The sequence below is a fragment of the Panthera uncia genome, assembly GCF_023721935.1.
Source record: "Panthera uncia isolate 11264 chromosome A1 unlocalized genomic scaffold, Puncia_PCG_1.0 HiC_scaffold_17, whole genome shotgun sequence".
Taxonomy (NCBI): Eukaryota; Metazoa; Chordata; class Mammalia; order Carnivora; family Felidae; genus Panthera; species Panthera uncia.
The window spans coordinates 53626634-53645774 of NW_026057577.1; the positions used below are offsets into that span (position 1 = coordinate 53626634).

The following is a 19141-nucleotide window of genomic DNA, read 5'->3' on the forward strand; positions in this document are numbered from 1 at the left end:
TTAATACAGAGATCACAAGTTAAAAGCAAATAGAGGGGGACAAGACATTAGACCTTTATCCCCTAAGGTCTCTGTCTACTCTCTGACTACCACTGAATTAAGGAAACTACATAGCACCTTAATATATCTATAATTACATTGTAGTAACATTCAGAGCACAAGTATTTGCCAGAAAGTGTTTCTTCACACCAAGCCTTAGTTTTTGTTTTTTGTTTTTTTGTTTTTTTTTTTATGAGAAATCACTTTTTGGACTTCAACATTTGCACTGAATTACAGTGTGAAGTCCACCCCCGGTGTGTTCTGTGCTCAATGCCAAGGTGAAATCCCTCCATGGGTTCTGAAAGGAGAAAACCCCACTTTGGAACAGCTCACTGATGCCAGTTGTGGCTTTCATTTCTATGTAAGTGTCAAAATTGATCACGTTGGTATTCAGTGGCCATTAAGTAGCCTATGGATTTTTAAGAAAAAGAACCAACATGGACTAATTCAAAGTTTCATATTCTGCTTCATATTTCATAAGCGAGATGGTTTTATTGTGTTGTCATTAACATTTTAACTCCAGTACTGCAACAATGAAAGAAAAACACATTTGAAAATGCATTGAGCATTAACATGCCTATAGAAGCACTTGGCTTCAAAGTTTGAGTGGTTTAAAATGTAAATATTACGGAATGAGCCAGGAATATGGAAGGTCACATTCTTTCCTTTTAATTTTATGGTTATTAAAGTGAAAATAGGAAAGAAAAGCAGTAGGTTAGCAGAATTATTACCTGCTTCTGAGGGGGAATTCTCACCTAAAATCTCTAAAAATGATGATCTAACGTGACACATTTGGGACCCCGCTTGATTCATGTTGACTCCTGTCTTTTTTTTTTTTTCTTTGTCAAATTTTTATTTTAATTCTAGTTAGTTAATACACAGTGCAGTATTGTATCAGGAGAACTGAGTGATTCACCACTTGGATATAACAGCCAGTGCTCATCATGACAAGTGCCCCTGTTAATGCCCATCACCCATCTAGCCCACCCCCATCCACCTCCCTCTTATTGTTAAGAGTCTCTCATATTGACTCTTTTCTCGACAACAGTCAGTTCTGAGGCGTGAACTGCAGTCTGTCCCTGATTGTCCCCGAGCTTTCCAGCCCCATGCTGCCTATTCCCCACAGGCCTCCCAAAGAGCCCAGTGGTTTTGTTTCATCCACAGTTTTAGTATTTGAAGGATACGTAAGGCCAGTAATAATTAGATTTATGAAATAAGTAAGGCAGAACCAACTTAGAGCAGGTTTTGTTAAAGTACTTAAAATGGCGTTTGTTAGGTAGCAATGTTCATTTGGGGAAACATAAAATTTAGTTTGAGAAGAAGAGATTTCGGGGGGAGAAAAAAATTGTAAGTTTTGTTAGAAACAAAATGATTCTGCATTGCATCTTCGGCCAAGGAGAATTTGAATTGAGAGAAACAGAAACCAGTGACTGTGTCGGTCAGTCTGCAGGCTTACGTGATGTTTACTTACTTGTGCTTTAGTTCCAGTCTCGATGCCCTGGATGCCGACAGTGAAGGGGAGGGGCATTCTGAACATTCACACGTTTGCTACACTCCAGTGTCTCAGAGTTCCTCAAGAACCGGGATCCCTAGTGGGGATGAATTGGACTCTTTTGAGACCACCCCTGAACCAGATTTTGGTATCTCCAGGACCGAGTCCCTTTCTTTATCAAGTAACCTGCAGTTGAAGGTATTCTTAATGCTATTAATTTGGTTTATTGTTAGCACGGAAGCCATGTTCTCTAAAGCAGTCCATCTCTATGTGAAGGACAGGTTATGTTTCATTCGCCTGTGTGAACAATTTTGTTTGTTTGTTTCTTTTTGGAGACTCATGAGCTGTGTGACTGAGTCTGTCTTTTTAATCTCTCCCACTCCATTTCATTCGTATAGTGCTTCAAATGACTGATTTATATTAAATTAATTTGCCATCAGTACATAGAATCTTCCACATCCTTGGAAAACTTTACTGCCTCATACAATGATTTATGCCACCGTTCCTTAAGCAAAGGGAGAAAAACTGGCAAGAAGAAGTGGATTTAAGTGATCAGTCTGGTATTGGCTCACATACATTTTTACTTGGCTCCTGTGTTGAGGTAAATATTACTAAGGCAAAGGTGGTATTTGTTGAGCCTTCCCGGCTGCACCAAGTAATGTGGGACACTGTAAACTCTGTCACTTTTCCTGTAGGAGATGACTTTTCTCTCTCATAGACATTTTCACATTGCAGTTTTGTTGTGGTTGTTTGTTTCGTTTTAGTTTTTAAAGAATGAACTCTTTTAACCTGGCAGACAAAGCCTTTTTGTGTTTCCACATAAGTTTTCTTCCTTTTGGATTTCTTTTGTCTATTTGTTTTCTTTTTCCGTTGAGTTTACTACTGTAAAATAACGTGCCCTGTGCCCAAACTTCTCTTCCTGTGAACCTCTGATAGTTATGATAATGCTCTGTTTTTGTAGTGTGCTTTGCAGTATATGAAGCATGTGTTACATTTGTACAAAATACATCATTTTCTCTTAGTTAGGACATAAATATTACCTTTTAGTTTTTGAGTAAATGAGGTTCTGGAGATAATAGATGTCTTGTCCAGGTTGCCCATGCTTGGTGATAGATCCATCGTTCAGTCCAGGCCTTCTGACTACGGTGTCTGAACCCTTTCCCCCAGCTCTTAGGCCTGTAGAGCAGTCGTAATCTTTTGAACCTGAATGTCATGTGATATTTCTGGATGGTGAGAAATGGGTATGGTCGTTCATGTAGATACTTCTTCTGCACTTTGAATGGAATGATGAAAAACTTCTCATTACTTGGAGGGAAAAGTAATTCCGTCTTTCTTAATCAGTTCCAGGTTGTTCGCTTTTCAGGAAGACTCTGCCTTATAAAACGTATCTTGCCTTGCTTCTGTAATTACCCTATGTAACTTTTTGCCAAAGAGTTCTGGCTAATTTTCAAAGTTCCATTGTTAGGGGAGATAATTACTATGTATGACTTAAATGCAGAGGGTGGCATTTGGCTAGGGCCCTTTGTGGCCAGTCACCATTAGGGGTATAGGACAGCTCTGGCTGGCCTTTCTGATATCTAGAACCAGCGAGCCCTCCCTAATAAGAAATTCAGCAGCCAAGTCTCAAGGCCCTTTGAAACAGAGGCAGGCTTCTGTTTTCAACTTGCCTCCAGGCCCATTAACTAAACCAGTGAACTTAGGGAAACCATATGTTTTCATCTAGGGAGAATGGAAGCTCCCAGCGCTTGTGAAGGACAGTTGCTGATGGCTTAATTTTAGTAACAAATTTTGTATTACTTTCTTTTAACTCTAAGTGATAGCTTAAAAATGGATAAGTGGGATCAATCCTAAGGATCCTAGGTCCCAATTGGGTGAGAGTTGGGTACCATAAATGGCTTTTAATGCTATTCTATTCCATATTGATTTAACTTTTCTGGAACACATAAGGTAACCATGTTTTAATTATCTTGCCACCTTGCATTGTCACATATGTTGCAAATATAGAAATAGTGTGTAATTGGGAAGGAAGTAACAAAAATAGTAGGTCACTTAAAAAATAAAATTAAAGATCTATAAATCAGTGATACTCAAATAGCATTTCAGGAAGTGCTAGATGGAAGGCCTGTTGAAAGATGGGCACAGACTAAAAGGATTTGTAAATTGACCTGATGCATTCTTCCTGAGAGGCTACAGCTAACATTATAAGTTTAAATAGCTGTTGGGAAATTAAAAACCCCATGTAAGTGGCTATTTCTCTACCTTCTAATAATTATGAAATAAAAAGCTATAAGTTAATATGGAATTTTGCTTAGATACTACAGTACAAAATAACAAAAAACCTGACAACTCGGTTGAAAAAAAAGTGACCCACTGTTGAATATGCAGGGAAAAAAATCATTTGACTTGATTTTTCACTTTTAACCAACCTGATTAGAATGTCATATTTGTATTTAAAGTGTATATGGGCAGGGAGACGCTCGAGTTTACTAAAGCATTCAAAAGACAGTACAATTTTAAAAGTTGTGATAGGCAAACAAGAACAAATGATGAGATCACATCAGAAATATTCACACTGAGTCTTTTCACAGGGACGCTGACTTACTAACATTTGTGGTGAACACATACTCGCAAGTCCTGTGTAGAATTTTTTTTTTTTAAACTTTGTTATGATCTCTTCTAGGAATCATTACTTTCTGGAGTCCGCTCACGTTCTTATTCCTGCTCATCACCCAAAATTTCTTTAGGAAAAACTCGGTTGGTGCGTGATTTTACGTTGTGCGGTTCTAGTGAAGGTAAGCATTATTTACCATTTGGCTTTGAAAGCATTCTCTTCCCAGAGCAGGTTTTCAGTCAGGAAAGGTATATAAAATATATAAAAGCAGCATGCAGGAATTTTCAGTTCCATTTTCATAATTGATTTTTCAAAGCTTAGCACAATCCTTTTCTCACTGTGTTTTAGTTCAGTTACAGATTTGATGATGAAATTAAAAAATATGCACAGACCACTCTGTGGCTCTGTTCTTTGAATGAAATGTTTTCCTCCAGGATGGTAGTGTAAGCTAGAGTTTATTCTAGGTTCATTATTATGAGAGCTTCAGAGGATTTGAAGCAAATTATAAAAAATTACTTTGCCTTAGTTTAAATTGCTGAAATAATTTACTTAAAGGCAAGGTTTGGCAAGATAGATTTTTTCCCCCTTCTTTTTATTTAGCGGGGGACTTGAGACCGTTGAAATAAAAGAAAATAGTTGGAACCTGAGTAAAGGTATCTCAACACTCTTTGTGGCGGTGTAAACAGTCAGAAATAAAACTTCTAGAAAAGGGTGCAATAAAACCCTTCAGAAAAGGGTGCAAATCATAAGCATACAGTTTGACAAATTTTTAAAACTGAATTCAAATTACATATATAATGATTATGGGCAATTCAGAGCTGTGCTTGTAGCCCCTTTCAGCCACCACCCCCATTTTCTGCTGTATTTTGAAACAAAGGTATTGCTATACATAATATATCATGTAGTAACTGTATTTAAAGGCATATCTGGAAGTATGCCAATATGTAATACAGAGCCTTAAAATAAAATGTTTGTCATTGCATTAATGCTTTTTTGTCTATCATCCTTAAGAATCTTAAAATATTCAGAAAGCGAGAGGTGCCTGAGTATTCTTAGTTTCCCATTGTAGAATATTTATTTCATAAGTTTCCTTCTCTTCATTTTTACTTACTCTTTAAAAATTTTTTTAATGTTTATTCATTTTTGAGAGAGAGAGAGCACGAGTGTGAGTGGAGGAGGGGCAGAGAGGGAAACACTAAATCCGAAGCAGGCTCCAGGCTCTGAGCTGTCAGCACAGAGCCCAATGCGGAGCTTGAACCCACAGACCAAAGATCATGACCTGAGCCGAAGTCAGACGCTTAACTGACTGAGCCACCCAGGTGCCCCGTTTTTACCTATTCTTTATTACGTTGTTGTTGTTGGTATTTGCATGTCACGTAAAACAGTCTTAAAAACATGATCTTTGTGGTTGGAACTGCCATCCTAAAACAATGACTTATATATGGGAGATGATCCATAATTATTTGTTGAATGAATATCCTGAGCAAGATACACAGAGCACAAAACAACTGCTAGGTGTTTTTGTTTTTGTTTGTCCTCATTCTCTCTGGGAATCTTTACTGGAAGAGGAGAAAGCAAGACCGATAATAAATGTCAGTTTGAATTTATGGAATGAGAAGATGGAGAAAAGGATTAAGAAAGAAAGGAAAAAGATGGATTGAATTTGCCCTGGGTGTGTGTGCGTGTGCCTGTGCGTGTACACACGCATGCACACGCACACACACACATCATGAGTCTTTCTGAGATCTCCAGTTCTGCTTAACCTTAGTTTTGGTTGGGATTCCTTTTAATGGCAGCCTGACGTCTTTTCACTGCTTGTCCTAGATGGCAAAATAACTTCACACTGTAACTATTTAGACAATGCTTCTAAATCTTTGCAGTGTGCAAAATGGCAGCCTTGGCATTATATATGTGGTATGACTGGTTTTTAAAGTCACTTCAGAAGTTGGAAGTTGTTGACCAGATGACTGAGAGGAATTTGATCGTTTATAAGGGAAAAGAGCCCTGATTTATGAATTCATTAATGAATATGGAAGGGTATCTTTGCCTTACATACAATCCTTAAATCTTGGCAGTTGAGTTGGAAGGAATAAAAAACTGACCTGAATTTTTTTGACTTTTCTGTTAATAAAATCTTACTTTAGACAGTATATTTAAAAATAGGGCCCTTTCAGTGAAGTTTGGTCTCCAGAAGGTAAGAATCACAAATAGGCAATGTAGGTTGAAGGTAAACAGCACATACAAAAATTCCAATGGGTAAACCATAGGATATGAGGAATAAATGAACTCTTAAGGACGAAGGAATAGTTTTAACTTTGTGTGTGAATGTGATCAAAGCATAAGAGTGAAAGCTTAACTAGTTCAAAGATGGAATGTTTCATTGTTTAGTTTGCTTAGATTAATCAGAGGTAAATCGACATTTACATTACCTTAAGGTCTCTCTTGGTGAGTTGGAATAGCGCCAAAACCTTTTTCTATTTGAACAGAATCCAAGTCCTCTTTCCCCCCAGTGGGAAGCCCCTTTATATTAGCTACATTGCAGATATACAAAGATCGGATTCAGCCCTTTTCATTCCTATTTGTGATGTTTTCTCATCCTTGTCATGTCTAAGAGGTTACTTACTATTGTTTCTCATGATTTTTTTCTTTTTTTTTTTGGCCAACGGTATGATGGGGTGGCAACATTATTTAATGCTTGTATACACAAAATCCTGTCCTATAATTCCCTTTGGTACATTGTGTGTTTAGATAGACAGGAATATTGTCAGTAATTAAAACCTCACCAGGAAGGACACAAGTGTTCTAGTTTTAAGAATTTGAGGAGTGACGTGCATGTACTTGTGAAAATCATTGTGCGCTGTTATTTGTCCAGTCGCCTGAGTCTGGTTCCATTAGTTTCTTAATTATCTTGGACATGTGGCTAAATCTCTTGGTACCTTAGCATGTTTACAAGAAGCATAACGATTTCTTTCTCATGACTTAATTTGAGGAATACTTAGCAGTAGTGGTAAAATCCTTCAAATTCTTCAAAGCAGATTTTTTGTTACCTGCAAGATAGCATTAGATTTAACATTGATACTTACACATTTCAGGGATATGCGTTGATTAGTTTTGTCCCTTATTTATCTGACCCATTTCCCTTTGCAAGCTGGTTTTGCTTTTTCACTCTTGTGGATTGTAGAGGTAAAGATTTGTCCTTGCTCTGTAAATGATGTGTTCCACAGGGGCCACGCCCTCCTTCAGTCTCTGTCACTGTCGAAGTCAGTGTCTGTGTTCCATCCTTGTAATGGGTACTCCAGTTCCGGAAAGAAGCTGGTGCTTACCTGCTCGCATGAGCCTATTCCTTCTGTCTCCCATCTCCCCTGCCCCCAGGTCCAGCGGGGAAAGTGATTCTCCCTTTCCTACCACAGAGCACATCTCTGAACTGGTTGCTGCTAGGATTTTATGAAGACGTTGCAGCTCTGTTAAAACGAACTCTCCCTTATGCTGATCTTTGAGACTTTTCTTTTGAGCTTCACTAAAGAGGCAGCTAAGATGTGTACTGATTGTGTATGTTGGGGGAATTAGTGTTACAAATAAGTGATGAAGCTCTCATGAGACATAACCAAAGAGACAATTACTGCCGTGCTGACACTGTTTGCTGCTGCTTGCTGCTGCTAACTTAGTTCATAAAGTCATTAAATGTTGCCCTATGTTGGCCTCCTCCCTGTCCTCTCCAAACTAGGGGCAGTGAGGATATCCAGAGCAATGCCGTACTTAGGTAAAATAACTTGTTTTCTCATTATTTTCTAACTGGTGGTGTGAATAATGATGCAATATGGTTGAGTGTGTGCATTTCAGACTAACGCATGACTACTGGTTTGTCTGCCTTAGTTTTCATTTTATTGTTCTGTGTCTTGTAGAGCAAAGAGCTTACAGCTTACCGGAGCCACCAAGAGACAAAAGGTATTTTAACTGTTCCAAATGTCCTGAGGGCCTCCTTGCCATCTTTGGAAATGTTTGCGTATGACTTTTGAGATCCCTTCGATAGTTTGTGAGAGTTTCTGTGTAATAAGCCTACATGAATCCTTTGCTCCCTCTGAAATCTGTATTGGTATAGGTTGGCCAGCGTGTTCCTTCGAGTGCCCAGATATGCGGGCCTCAGCCCCGGGGACAGAGTGTTCTTTCTTCGGTTATTTCTAAGGACAAACACCTCCAATGTACTGGACCAAGAGGCGCAGCAGTGTGAGGGTGACCTGCCTCAGAGGGGCATTAGGTTCTTCCTAGGTCTGTCTGCCCTGACGAGCAGACTTGCTGCGGGAGCAGGCCCCTGGTTGGTCACATGTACAAAGTGCATAACCACCTCTGCCGTATGTCTTTATGGCTATTGCCGAGAGAGGTTGGTTCTCTCTGGAACAGGAAGAACTAGTGATACAGAAAGTCCTATAAGCGTTAACAGTTTTCCGAGGGATGGGCAGATCTGAAAGCTTCAAACCTAAGCTTCCCTTTTCCCTAAGCTGCTGCTTTTGGTGGAGTCAGGCTTGGGAAGCTGACCAGCAAGCAGGCGGGATTGTCGAGTTCTGCTGGTCCTTCAGTAACTGCTCGTAAGTCACAAGGGGAAACAGCCCCGGGGTTATGTGCAACACCAGTGCCAGAAACGACATAAACGTTTGGCTGGAAGAAACAAGGTGAAAAAAGAGGAAAGTGGCTTTAACTTGAGTGACAATAATGCTAAAACTGGAACCTTTTAATATATACATCGAGATGGACTGTTTTGTTTTATTTTAATTTTTTTAAAATGTTTATTTGGAGAGAGAGACAGACAGTCTTCCTCCTGTCATCTATTTAACAATTGGAGAAGTAATAGACTGATGGTAAAGATTTTTCTTTTTTTAATTCAAAAATACTTCTTCTCCACTAGGAGAGGGGTTTAAGACTGAAAAAGCCAATGTCTTAATTGGTTAAATATTAGTCTGTAAAATACTTTAACTTGGATGGGATGTGTGGAGAGGGTCCCTTTCTCATTTCTCATTTTGTCACTCCTGTGTTTTTCTTCTTCAGTCTGTGTCTGTCTGCATCCTGAAGCGTCTGACTTTCTCAGTCTATCCCCTGATGTATCCAGTAGAGTAGATCTTTGATCTCAGTCTGTGCCCAACACCTTTTGGATGCTCGAGCATTGCTGATGCTTTGCTTTGGTCATGTTGTACTTACTGGAGGGGATCGCCTCCTTTGGAGTTCTCTTATTTATGTTAATCGCTTAGTTTCTGGAAAAGAATGCAGCCGGCTGAAAAGGGGGCTCACTCCAGAATGTGTAGGCTCTTTTCTGCAGGAGTGGACACTTTGTATGTACCAACTTTTTTTTTTTATGCACAAAATATAGTAGTATTTAATTCTCCCAAAACGTTAGTGTATACAGTAGCTGACAAATACAGTTTAATACTCTGAATATGAGTATATAATTCGTTTTTTAAGTTTTTATTTAAATTCCAGTTAGTAAACATGCAGTGTGATATTAAATTCAGGCTGTACCAACTTGTTAATGATTATATGGCATGACATTTATTTTATTGACACCATCTATCTTGAGTGTGTTACACTTACTACTTTATATAGTAAAAAAAAAAATCTGAGCATCTGAATGTCCACAAAGAAGTCTCACTGTGTCAATTTTCAATTGGATATTGGGAATTCCTTTTAACACTTAGGATGTTTAGTTCTTTGAAAAATAGATAGATATTATAGGTTTAAAGATTAAAGTACTGAAGATCCATATTCTTGAGATACTTAAAATTATCTTTATTGAAAAGGTAATGCCATGAGAACCTCTGAAGAATGGGGTTTGTAAAACTTGATTGTGGATGATTCTGTTGATCATCAAATCAACAATAGAAGTTGGGCATCTTGTTCTGGGATTTGAAGAGTTTAATTTTTTTTTTCCAGATTCTTAGAAATTGAAAAGCTATTTAAATTATGTTATGAAAGCAGTTGGGGACTTTTCCCTTCTCTGTTCTTTCCTAATGTAACTAATTGTTACATAGGTGAATACCACATAGTTTGAGTTGACACACGGAATCTGCCAGAACTTCCACATTTGCCCAGAGGTTACGCTGTGTGATTCATTTTCATAATGTGATAGTGGAATGTGTCCATGATATTCACATTTCTGCCATGTTTGTTTGTTTTAGTTATTTATTTTGAGAGAAGGTGAGTGGGGGAGGAGCAGAGAGCGAGGGAGACAGAGAATTCCAAGCAGACACTGTGCCGTCAGCACAGAGCCTGACATGGGGCTCGATCTCAACGACCGTGAGATCATGACTTGAGCTGAAATCAAGAGTCAGACACTTAACGAACTCAGCCCTCCAGGCGACCGTGTTTCTTAGTTTTTTAATACTGAGTGTTACAGGTGGTTTTTGTTTACTTGGTCATGTCTCAGGTCTTCTCAGTTTTTGAATTTAAAGAGTAAGGGGTATGACTTCATGTTCATTTTGTAGTTTTGTAAAGGATATGTGGAAATTGTGGTGCATTTAAAGGTTTTAATTTTTTTTTAATGTTTATATTTAAGAGGGAGAGAAAGAGCACACATGAGGAGGAGAGGAAGGTGCAGAGTGAGAGGGAGACAGAGGATCCAGTGCGGGGCTCAAACTCACAAACCATGAATGAGATCGTGACCTGAGCCCAGGTTAGATGCATAATGTCTGAGCTACCCAAGTGCCCTGCATTTGAAAGTTTTAAATCAAAACAGAAGCATTGCTTTTGATAGGTTCTTCTGTAGCACGGAGAATTGGGAATAGAGTTGGATAAACAGAATGTTCTTTTATTTGAGAGAGTTGATTTCTGTTTCTGCTGTGAGGTAGGTAGAAGGGAGGACTTGAGGACCTCACAATCCACATTGACCTTACCATTCTTTAATTCTGAGACTGAGGTCTCCTCACCAGATTATTCTTATCTTAGACACTGGATGGCACTTGGTGGGGTCACAAGAGGTATTCCAGAGATAATTCTTTCTAAGGTCTCAAACGCGTTTTTCCCCTGAATTCCAAAAGTGAGTCTGTCATGAGTGTTGCAAATGAGGATGCTTAAGAAACGAGAGATACGGAAATTTATAAATCTGTTAACTGGTCAGTTACCTAAGAAGGTAGTTGTGGAAGTAGAAAGGAAATAAGAAGGTCCAAGTTGCTTCTGTCACTCTGCATAGTCCTAGGGTATGGTCACTTCCATCCTGCCTCTTTGCTTTCTAGCTTTTTCAACGGTTTTCTCTAAGTATCAAACCCAGTTGCACTTATTGTACAGAATTTAAATAGCACGACATACTCTGCCCTGCTTGTGCCTTTAGATCTGTAGGACCAAGAGGCACTTAGGAAGCCATGTATCATCTTTTCTAAACGTGTTCATAGGTTTGAACTCCTGATTACCTAACATAAATAACTGTATTAATAATGTGTATCTAATATAAATAAATAACAAAGTTTCATTTAATATGTGTCAGGTAAGTACATCATATATTTAAGTGTGAGAAGGGGCCTTAGAAATAATTGGAAGTCTAAGCCTAGCATTAATCAGATGAAAAACTAAAGTCCTAGGACTTGTCATTGTATTCATTGTCATGAAATGTGATCATATATTTTGGTACATATCAGTAACATGATAGCTTTTGAAAAGTGTGTCCCAGAGATGAATGTGTTACCCACTAATGTGGATGAATGGGAAGTTTGGGAGATGGGAGAGACTTGGGTTACAGAATGTTCTACAGAAGTGTTACCTGGTTTTACATAATACTTGGTTGATCTTTAATATAGTCATTCTCTTCCTCCCACCCCCTTTATAATAATATTAGAAGTATAAGACTATCAGAGAAAGTTTCAGGGGAAATAGAACTCCTCATAGCTGGGACTTTTTTTTTTTCCTCTAAAGAATGATTATATGGATTAGGGGAAAATAAATGATGATCAGTGTGTTCACAGATAGCATACCGTTATTTTCAGATTGCCTTGTATTGTGGGGAATTATCCACAGCCTTCTTTCTTTTACAACCCAGGGAGTCTCAGATTGCAAATAGCTGGTTGAGTGGGAGAGACTGAACCAAGAGGCAGACAGTCTGTTTCTCAAACTCTATTATCAAAGGAAATGTGTATTTGCTGACTATCATCTCTATGTTCTAAAAATAAATAAAATGCAGTTTCATATTGCTGGTTATTTGGCTTTTATGTGCCCTAGGAAATTGCTGTTTGCATAGTAAATAGGGAGTTGAGGGTTTGTAGAGTGAAGGTGTAAGTCTAAGGTTTCCTTTATTTCTCCAGTATTTTATTAAGAAAAAAAAGAAATATACAGAAAAGTTAAAAGAATTGTATGCTGAATACCCATTTCTACTACTTAGATTCTATAATTGATATCATGGTGAGATAGTTGCTTTATCACACATCCATTATCCATCTATAAAATATATTTTTATTAGAGTCTATCTTTATCTTTACAGTAACCTTTAAAACCTGAAAAACGTGTATACACACGTGTGTACATAAATGCTATTTTTTACTCCCTCTTTAAGTTCTGATAAGCCATGATAACAGATTCTTTTTTGTAGAATTCAGCAAGAAGAATGGGATAAATATATTATACCTGCCAAGTCAGAGTCTGAAAAATACAAAGTGAGCCGAACTTTCAGCTTTCTCATGAATAGGATGACAAGCCCTCGGAATAAATCCAAGGTAACTCAAGTTCTGTGCCTTTTGTGTTTAAAGAGTAGCTGGTTCCACTTTTCAGCAATTAGTATAGTTTCCACTGGCCCTTGAAGATCCCTTATCTTAGCTTTTGTGTACACATATTCAAAGACCTCTACATTTTTTTCTGAAATATTGTCCAAGTCACTAGAAGTGCAAGACAAATGCAGCCTGTGCACATTTCCATTGTGGTGTCACGACACTCCTCCACGAATGGCATTTACGTTCAGACAGAAAGTGTAGAGACTGTGTATTGCTTCTACGAGTACGTTGGCTCTCAGCATTTCTCTTTTCTCATTTTTCCCCACTTGGCTGTTGGTGCTGTATCTGAAGACAAAAAGCAAGGACGCCAAAGACAAAGAGAAACTGAGCCGACATCAGTTTGTCCCTGGAACATTCTCTGGGGTTCTACAGTGTTTGGTTTGTGATAAAACGCTCCTGGGGAAGGAGTCATTCCAGTGTTCCAGTAAGTTCTCCGACCCAGTGCGTGCCATCTTTGTACTTCGCCTCCCCAGACAGTAAACTCCCCTTGAACAGGGCCATTGTTAAGCATGTTTACATAATCCTTCATAGTAGCACCGCACATGCGGTTTAATGACTTACCCAAGCAGTGACCCGTGATGGTTAGAGTCAGTGCTTTTTGTCCACAAGTGATAGCCTCCCAGAACCCCAGACCCGTGTATCTCACTGATTGCTTGACGTCTCTATGTGGGTGTCTAAATAGGTTCTCAAATGTCGCAGGTCCAAAATGGAGCTCTGCTCTGTTCCTTGGCCCGTCTGCAGGCTGCCCCTCTCAGTTCATGGCAGCTCTATCATGGCAGCCAGATGCTCCTGCCAAAAATCTTGAGGTCTTTCTTTATGCCTCTTCATCTCTCATATTCCACATCCAGTCCTTCAGCAATCCTCTGGGGCGATCTTCACAATACGTATGAAAGCCAGCCACCTTTCATCCTGCTGCTGGTATCACCCTCGTCTAAAGCTACCATTTCAGTCACTTTCTAATTGGTTTCTTTGCGTTTCTACCACAAATGGTGCAGTTCGGAAAACATCTGTTCTCAAAACATGAGCCACAGTGAGCGTGTGAAGGCACATATCCTTATGTTCCAGATCCTCCAGTGTGGCTTCCTACCATCCCCCAAGGAAGGCCAAAGCCCTGAAAATTAGTGCAAGGCCCCAGGGTCTTCCCTGTCATCCTCTCCCCCTTCCTCCGTCTGTTCCAGCCACTCTGGCATCTTTGCTCTTCTCTCAGCCTGCCAGGCATGCTGTTCCCAGAGGGCCTTTCCTGGCTCTTCCTTCTGCCTGCAGTGCTCCTCCCTCAGACCAGCTGCAGGGATTGCCCCTTCACCTACTTCGGGTGTGCTCGGATAACACCTCTTCAGGCCCTTCTTGACCACCTTATGTTTGGCTCATACTGGTTACTCAGAGCAACCCTGTCTATGGGCATCATTGCCTTGAGAGTCCCTTGTCTCCCAGACCAACAAGACAAAAACCGTCTTCAAAATCCACATGCAAGAAGGCTGTCCTTCGTTCTGGGTTGACGGTGGAAGTTGACACCTTCGACCCATTGATTCCTCTTTGCTGTTGTCCCCCAACTGGATACCATTCAGTCCCTCACTTCCTTTACTCTGAATACTTTTACCAGCTTCCTCTCGGTCAAACACCACTTTCTACTTGCCCATCTGTGCTTAAGGACTTCTCTGTCTTTTTGTTCACTGGATTAGCCCACACTTTCCAGACAGATGTGTTTGGTTGCCTGTGTGCTGAATAGTCCTATAGGTGGTTTCTTCCTCAGCCTCAGTTTATAGCCAGCGGCCTCACCTGGCCTGTGTTCTCTTGCCTCTTTCCCTTGCTTATGATGATCTTCCTCCTCTTAGTTTCCCCAGCTCCTCTGTATCTGTCTTGATTTCTTGCCCCATCTTGGGAGGTGTTCCCTGACCACCATGTCTGAAAATTTTGCACACCACATGTATGAGCTATTTACCTCTTCCGTTTAATGTAATGTACACCCTCCTGTTTTTAACTACTAAAATAGACTTCAAGGACTCTAATCACACAGTGGTTCTTCTGTATTCCCTGCAGCAGCTGTCACAAAGCCCAGCCTTTGGGTACTCATGTGTAGTTAATGCTTATGGGGGGGGGGGTGGCGCGGGCTCCCTGAAAGGTAAACTTCTGTAGCACAGGACATGTTGGTTCACACAGAGTTGGTCAAGTGGATGGCCATGAGACTTTTTGTGGAAGATGGAAATGGCTGAAAACATAGAGGATGTAGTTAGCTTTTAAAATAGTCATTATTTAAAAAAAAAAATGCAGTAGGACTCATAAAGGATACAAGGTTTAAGGAGAAATTTAAAACTATCCAAAATCTTAACAGCTAGAAAAGATGGCTATGCATATTTTAATGGAGTCCTTTCTAATAATAAAAAAGTTAGCTGTTAATGCTGGTGTTTTTATATGAAATGTGTTTGATTACTCTTAACTTACTATACATTTAACTTTTTCCCCCTTTTTTTTTTTTACAACAAATAATGTTGTAGGTGGCATTCTTTTGCATATAACACTGTCCACATCTTTGATTATTGTCTTAAATTCTAGCATCAGTAGGTGTTAAATTTCCTCTTTAACCCACAGTTTTTAAAAAGTTTTAGGACTTAAAGTTTTTAAGGAGAGGAGTGTTGGGGGTTTTAACTTTGATTATTATGTTTTTTACATGGGGCAAAAGATTGTGACATGTGTAAGCTGCTGTTATTAGGAAATAATCCTATTTTATGGGTGTATTTTTGTTTTTAATTATGAAGATTACTATTTCTAATCTGAAAACTATGATATGATATAAAACAAAACATAATAGTCAAAATTTTGGTGTTTGTATTCTTTTTTGTTAAAGCCTGAGTTGCTACTTTTTCACAAATTCCTTTGTTTATAAATAGATTTCACTGCTTATGTTTAGATATTACATTATTTGGTGCACAGAAGTTCACAAATCACAGCTTTGTTGAAGATTTGACTTTGATAAATATAAAATAACCTTTTTAATGCCATTATATGTTTTGGGCATTGAATTTTACTTTGTCTGAAATTAATATTCCTTTTGCTTTCCTTTTCTTTGAATTTTCCCTTACTATTTCTTTGTTTTTAATTTGGAATGTGTGTCTTTAATTTAGACGTAATCTGGAATTGAGAGCTAGTATTTTATAACAAGGCTTTTTTTTTCTTATTTACTCAATTTTACAGCTGTCAATTATCTTTTATAGTTCTTTGCTGTTTTCCTTGATGTTTGATTTTGCTATTTATACCATGTGTTGTTGATGTTGTTTTTTAAATGTTTGTTTTATTTTGAGAGAGAGAGCATTCCAACTGGGATAGGACAGAGAGAGAGAGAGAGAGAGAGAGAGAGAGAGTGAGTGAGTGAGTCCCAAGCAGGCTCTGAGCTGTCAGTGCAGAGCCTGATGCGGAGCTTGATCCCACAAACCGTGAGATCATGACCTGAGCCAGAATCAAGAGTCAGACCCTTAACCCACAGAGCCGGCCAGGACCCTGCCATGTGTTGTTGGTTTTTATGTTACCTGGGGATTTGGCAAGATAAGCTAGCTCTTTCAATATCTGCTAGTGGTAACTTTTACGGCTTATAATTGAATATTCTCTAATTTCTCTTATATTTACCCTTTTCTCTGTTAGAACTTATTGGTATACTGAATTATTGAATTGTTATTTTAATGTTGTATGATCTTTCAAGAATAGCTTTCTGTTTCAAGAATAATTTGATACCTATATTCAGTTCTCTGTCTCTACTTACAAAATGTTTTTAGATGTTTTTTGTTTAGCTGGTTTCACTGCATTGTGAAAAATGCATTTGTGAAATGCAAATTTCATTGTGAAATGAAAGTGCATTGTGAAAAAAACCATTGCTCGTTTTTTTTTCTTTTTTAAAATAAAGTTCGATCACTTCTCGAACCCTTAATTTCTATTCTGCTCTTTAATAGTCTTAAGTAGTGTTTCAGATAAATAAATATTTTTTCAAAAGGGTCATTGGAGTGATCTGTTTTCTGAAACCTTGTGTATCTAAGTAGATAGATCTTTGTGTCTTTCACACACAAAGGGATTGATGTAGCTAAATAAATTCCTAGACCAAAACCTTTGCCCCCAGTACCCTGTCAACATTGGTCCATGAATTTTGGGCATTAAATATTATAGTGGAAAAGTTTGGGGCCTGTCTGACCTTCTTTCTTTATTGGTGACCTGCTTTTTCTGCCTACATGCTTGAGAACTTTAAATTTTTAAATCCTATAGATGTTGTCAGAATATGTCTGTAGAATAGGTGTCGTTTAATTCCTAGGAAACCGTGAGACCTTTTGATTTGCCTTTTGTAGTTCTTTTTTAGCTTGATAAAAGTTTTTGTCAAGTTGTAGCTTTGACTGTTGCTTCTGATGTAATTTTTCTGATTTCTTCCTTGGAGAAGTATGATCTCTATTCCCTTTTTTGTATGACATGTTCTATTTTATAATTATACCCCTCTTTTCCTCTCCATTCTGGAGGGAATCTTTCAAGTCTAATTTCCTGGTGCTGCTTTGATAGTTTTGTTAAATTGATTCTCCTCAGTTCGTTCTCAGTTCTGCTCTCTTGTCTCACAAAGCTCCTTCCCCCTGTCATCTTGCAGGCCTATTGTGCTGCTCTGTTCTCCCTCCATGGCCCTGTGGTCCTATTTTATGTCTATTTTGTGTATCTAAGTTTTTCCTCTCTGTTACTAGATTTAATGGTATTCAGTGGCTCACTTTTCCTGTGAGTTTTCAGTCTAAATTTTTGTTGGGCTCATCCTGTCTACTTTTTCCCTTTCCTTTTGCTCACTTGTTTTGGAATGAGGAGAGAGCCCTCTGATTTCCACCTTGCCACCAGGACCAGTATGTGGGTAATTCTGACCTCTGCTCATTGGCCTTTGAGGTGTTGGCTAAAATGCCTCTGCAGACCTACAGCCAGAGGAAGCTGGGCTCATTTCTCAGTGGGTTATAGGTACTTGACGAGAATGGCTTGGATGGATCTAAATGTGACTTTCTACCCACAAGGAAGGATCCTTTTAATAAAGATTGTGTTAAGCTGTAGGCTCCTCGTCTACCGTGTGTGGGGTGGGCGAGGAGGTGGTGGCTGATGGTGTGGAGGCTGGAGGGCGGGCGGGCAGGGCAGGATGGCAGCGGCCTGGCAGAAAGTGGTCCCCACATGCAGAGACTGCTCCCTCTGAACACACCCTGCGTCACTGAGCCAGCGGGCAGAAAGGGGCAGGCAAACTCTTGCCTTTTAGCGAGGTTGAGGCCACATGTTTTATGGAGTAAGACAAGCGAGTTGATAATTTGTCTCTTTTAATTTGGCCACCTGTAGTTAGCAGGATTTCCTGTCGGAGGCTGACAGGACTTGATTTTCAGCACTGTTGTGAGTCTTCCTTCTTTCATTTTGCGAGGCATTTTACCTGGCGTGGGAGTGGGCACTTGCCGCCAGCCGGATGTCAGAAATCCATTGCAGTGTCGGGCATATAGTAGTCAATGAGTTCTCAGGCAGACACAGAGTGTATATCCTGTATAATTGCAGGTTTCGTAATTGGTAAGACTGCGGCAGAAGGGGAAAAATACCTCCAAGGAAATGAAAATATTAGCCATGTGCTTGTGCTCAAGTGGTGGGGCTACGTGTGATTTAGTTATTTTTTTCCCCTATATTTTCTAAATATTTTTATATGCTATTTTTACCGCGACCAGCAAACGCACAGTGTGGCCTTACTCATTCTTCCCTTTCAGACTGTAATGCAAATGTACACAAGGGCTGTAAAGACGCTGCCCCTCCATGTACCAAGGTAATCTCTCATTTGTTTTTCATGTGCATATATAGCTCTGTTGCTTCCTGTTACCTGTTTAGGTTCTTATTTTTTTTTTTTTATCACGGTCTAGATTTGTTTCTAAAGTGATCATTATAGTGATAAAAGAACACGTTCTAAGTGCATCGTCGTTTCCTTAACTATATCCCTTTGGAAGTAGGCAAAGCTCAGATGTGGCCACCTGTGTCACAAGGTGGAAGTGGGTTAGCCTTTCTGTCGAGACGTGCTCGGTTTATGAGTGTGGACCTTAAGCATAAGGGTATGAAGTCTAGAGCAGTAATTCTCAAATAGAAAATATCAGCATCACACCCGGAAGACCTATTTCTGAGCCCCATTCTCAGAATTGCTGATCCAGTAGAGTCCAGGTGGAGTCGGAGAATTTGTATTTTTTTTTTAATTTTTTTTTGTTTTACGTTTATTTATTTTTGAGACAGAGAGAGACAGACCAT

General features: G+C 39.2%; 1 protein-coding gene across 1 annotated transcript in view; it reads left to right on the plus strand.

Moving 5' to 3' along the window:
• ARHGEF28 (Rho guanine nucleotide exchange factor 28) overlaps positions 1 to 19141 on the plus strand; it is a 119614-nt gene that overhangs the window by 27144 nt on the left and 73329 nt on the right. Inside the window, exons 4-9 of the mRNA XM_049649633.1 lie at positions 1522 to 1729; positions 4212 to 4323; positions 8045 to 8087; positions 12703 to 12826; positions 13172 to 13304; positions 18616 to 18671. Of these exons, the coding sequence (XP_049505590.1) occupies positions 1522 to 1729; positions 4212 to 4323; positions 8045 to 8087; positions 12703 to 12826; positions 13172 to 13304; positions 18616 to 18671 (676 nt within the window). The remainder of the gene's footprint in view (positions 1 to 1521; positions 1730 to 4211; positions 4324 to 8044; positions 8088 to 12702; positions 12827 to 13171; positions 13305 to 18615; positions 18672 to 19141) is intronic.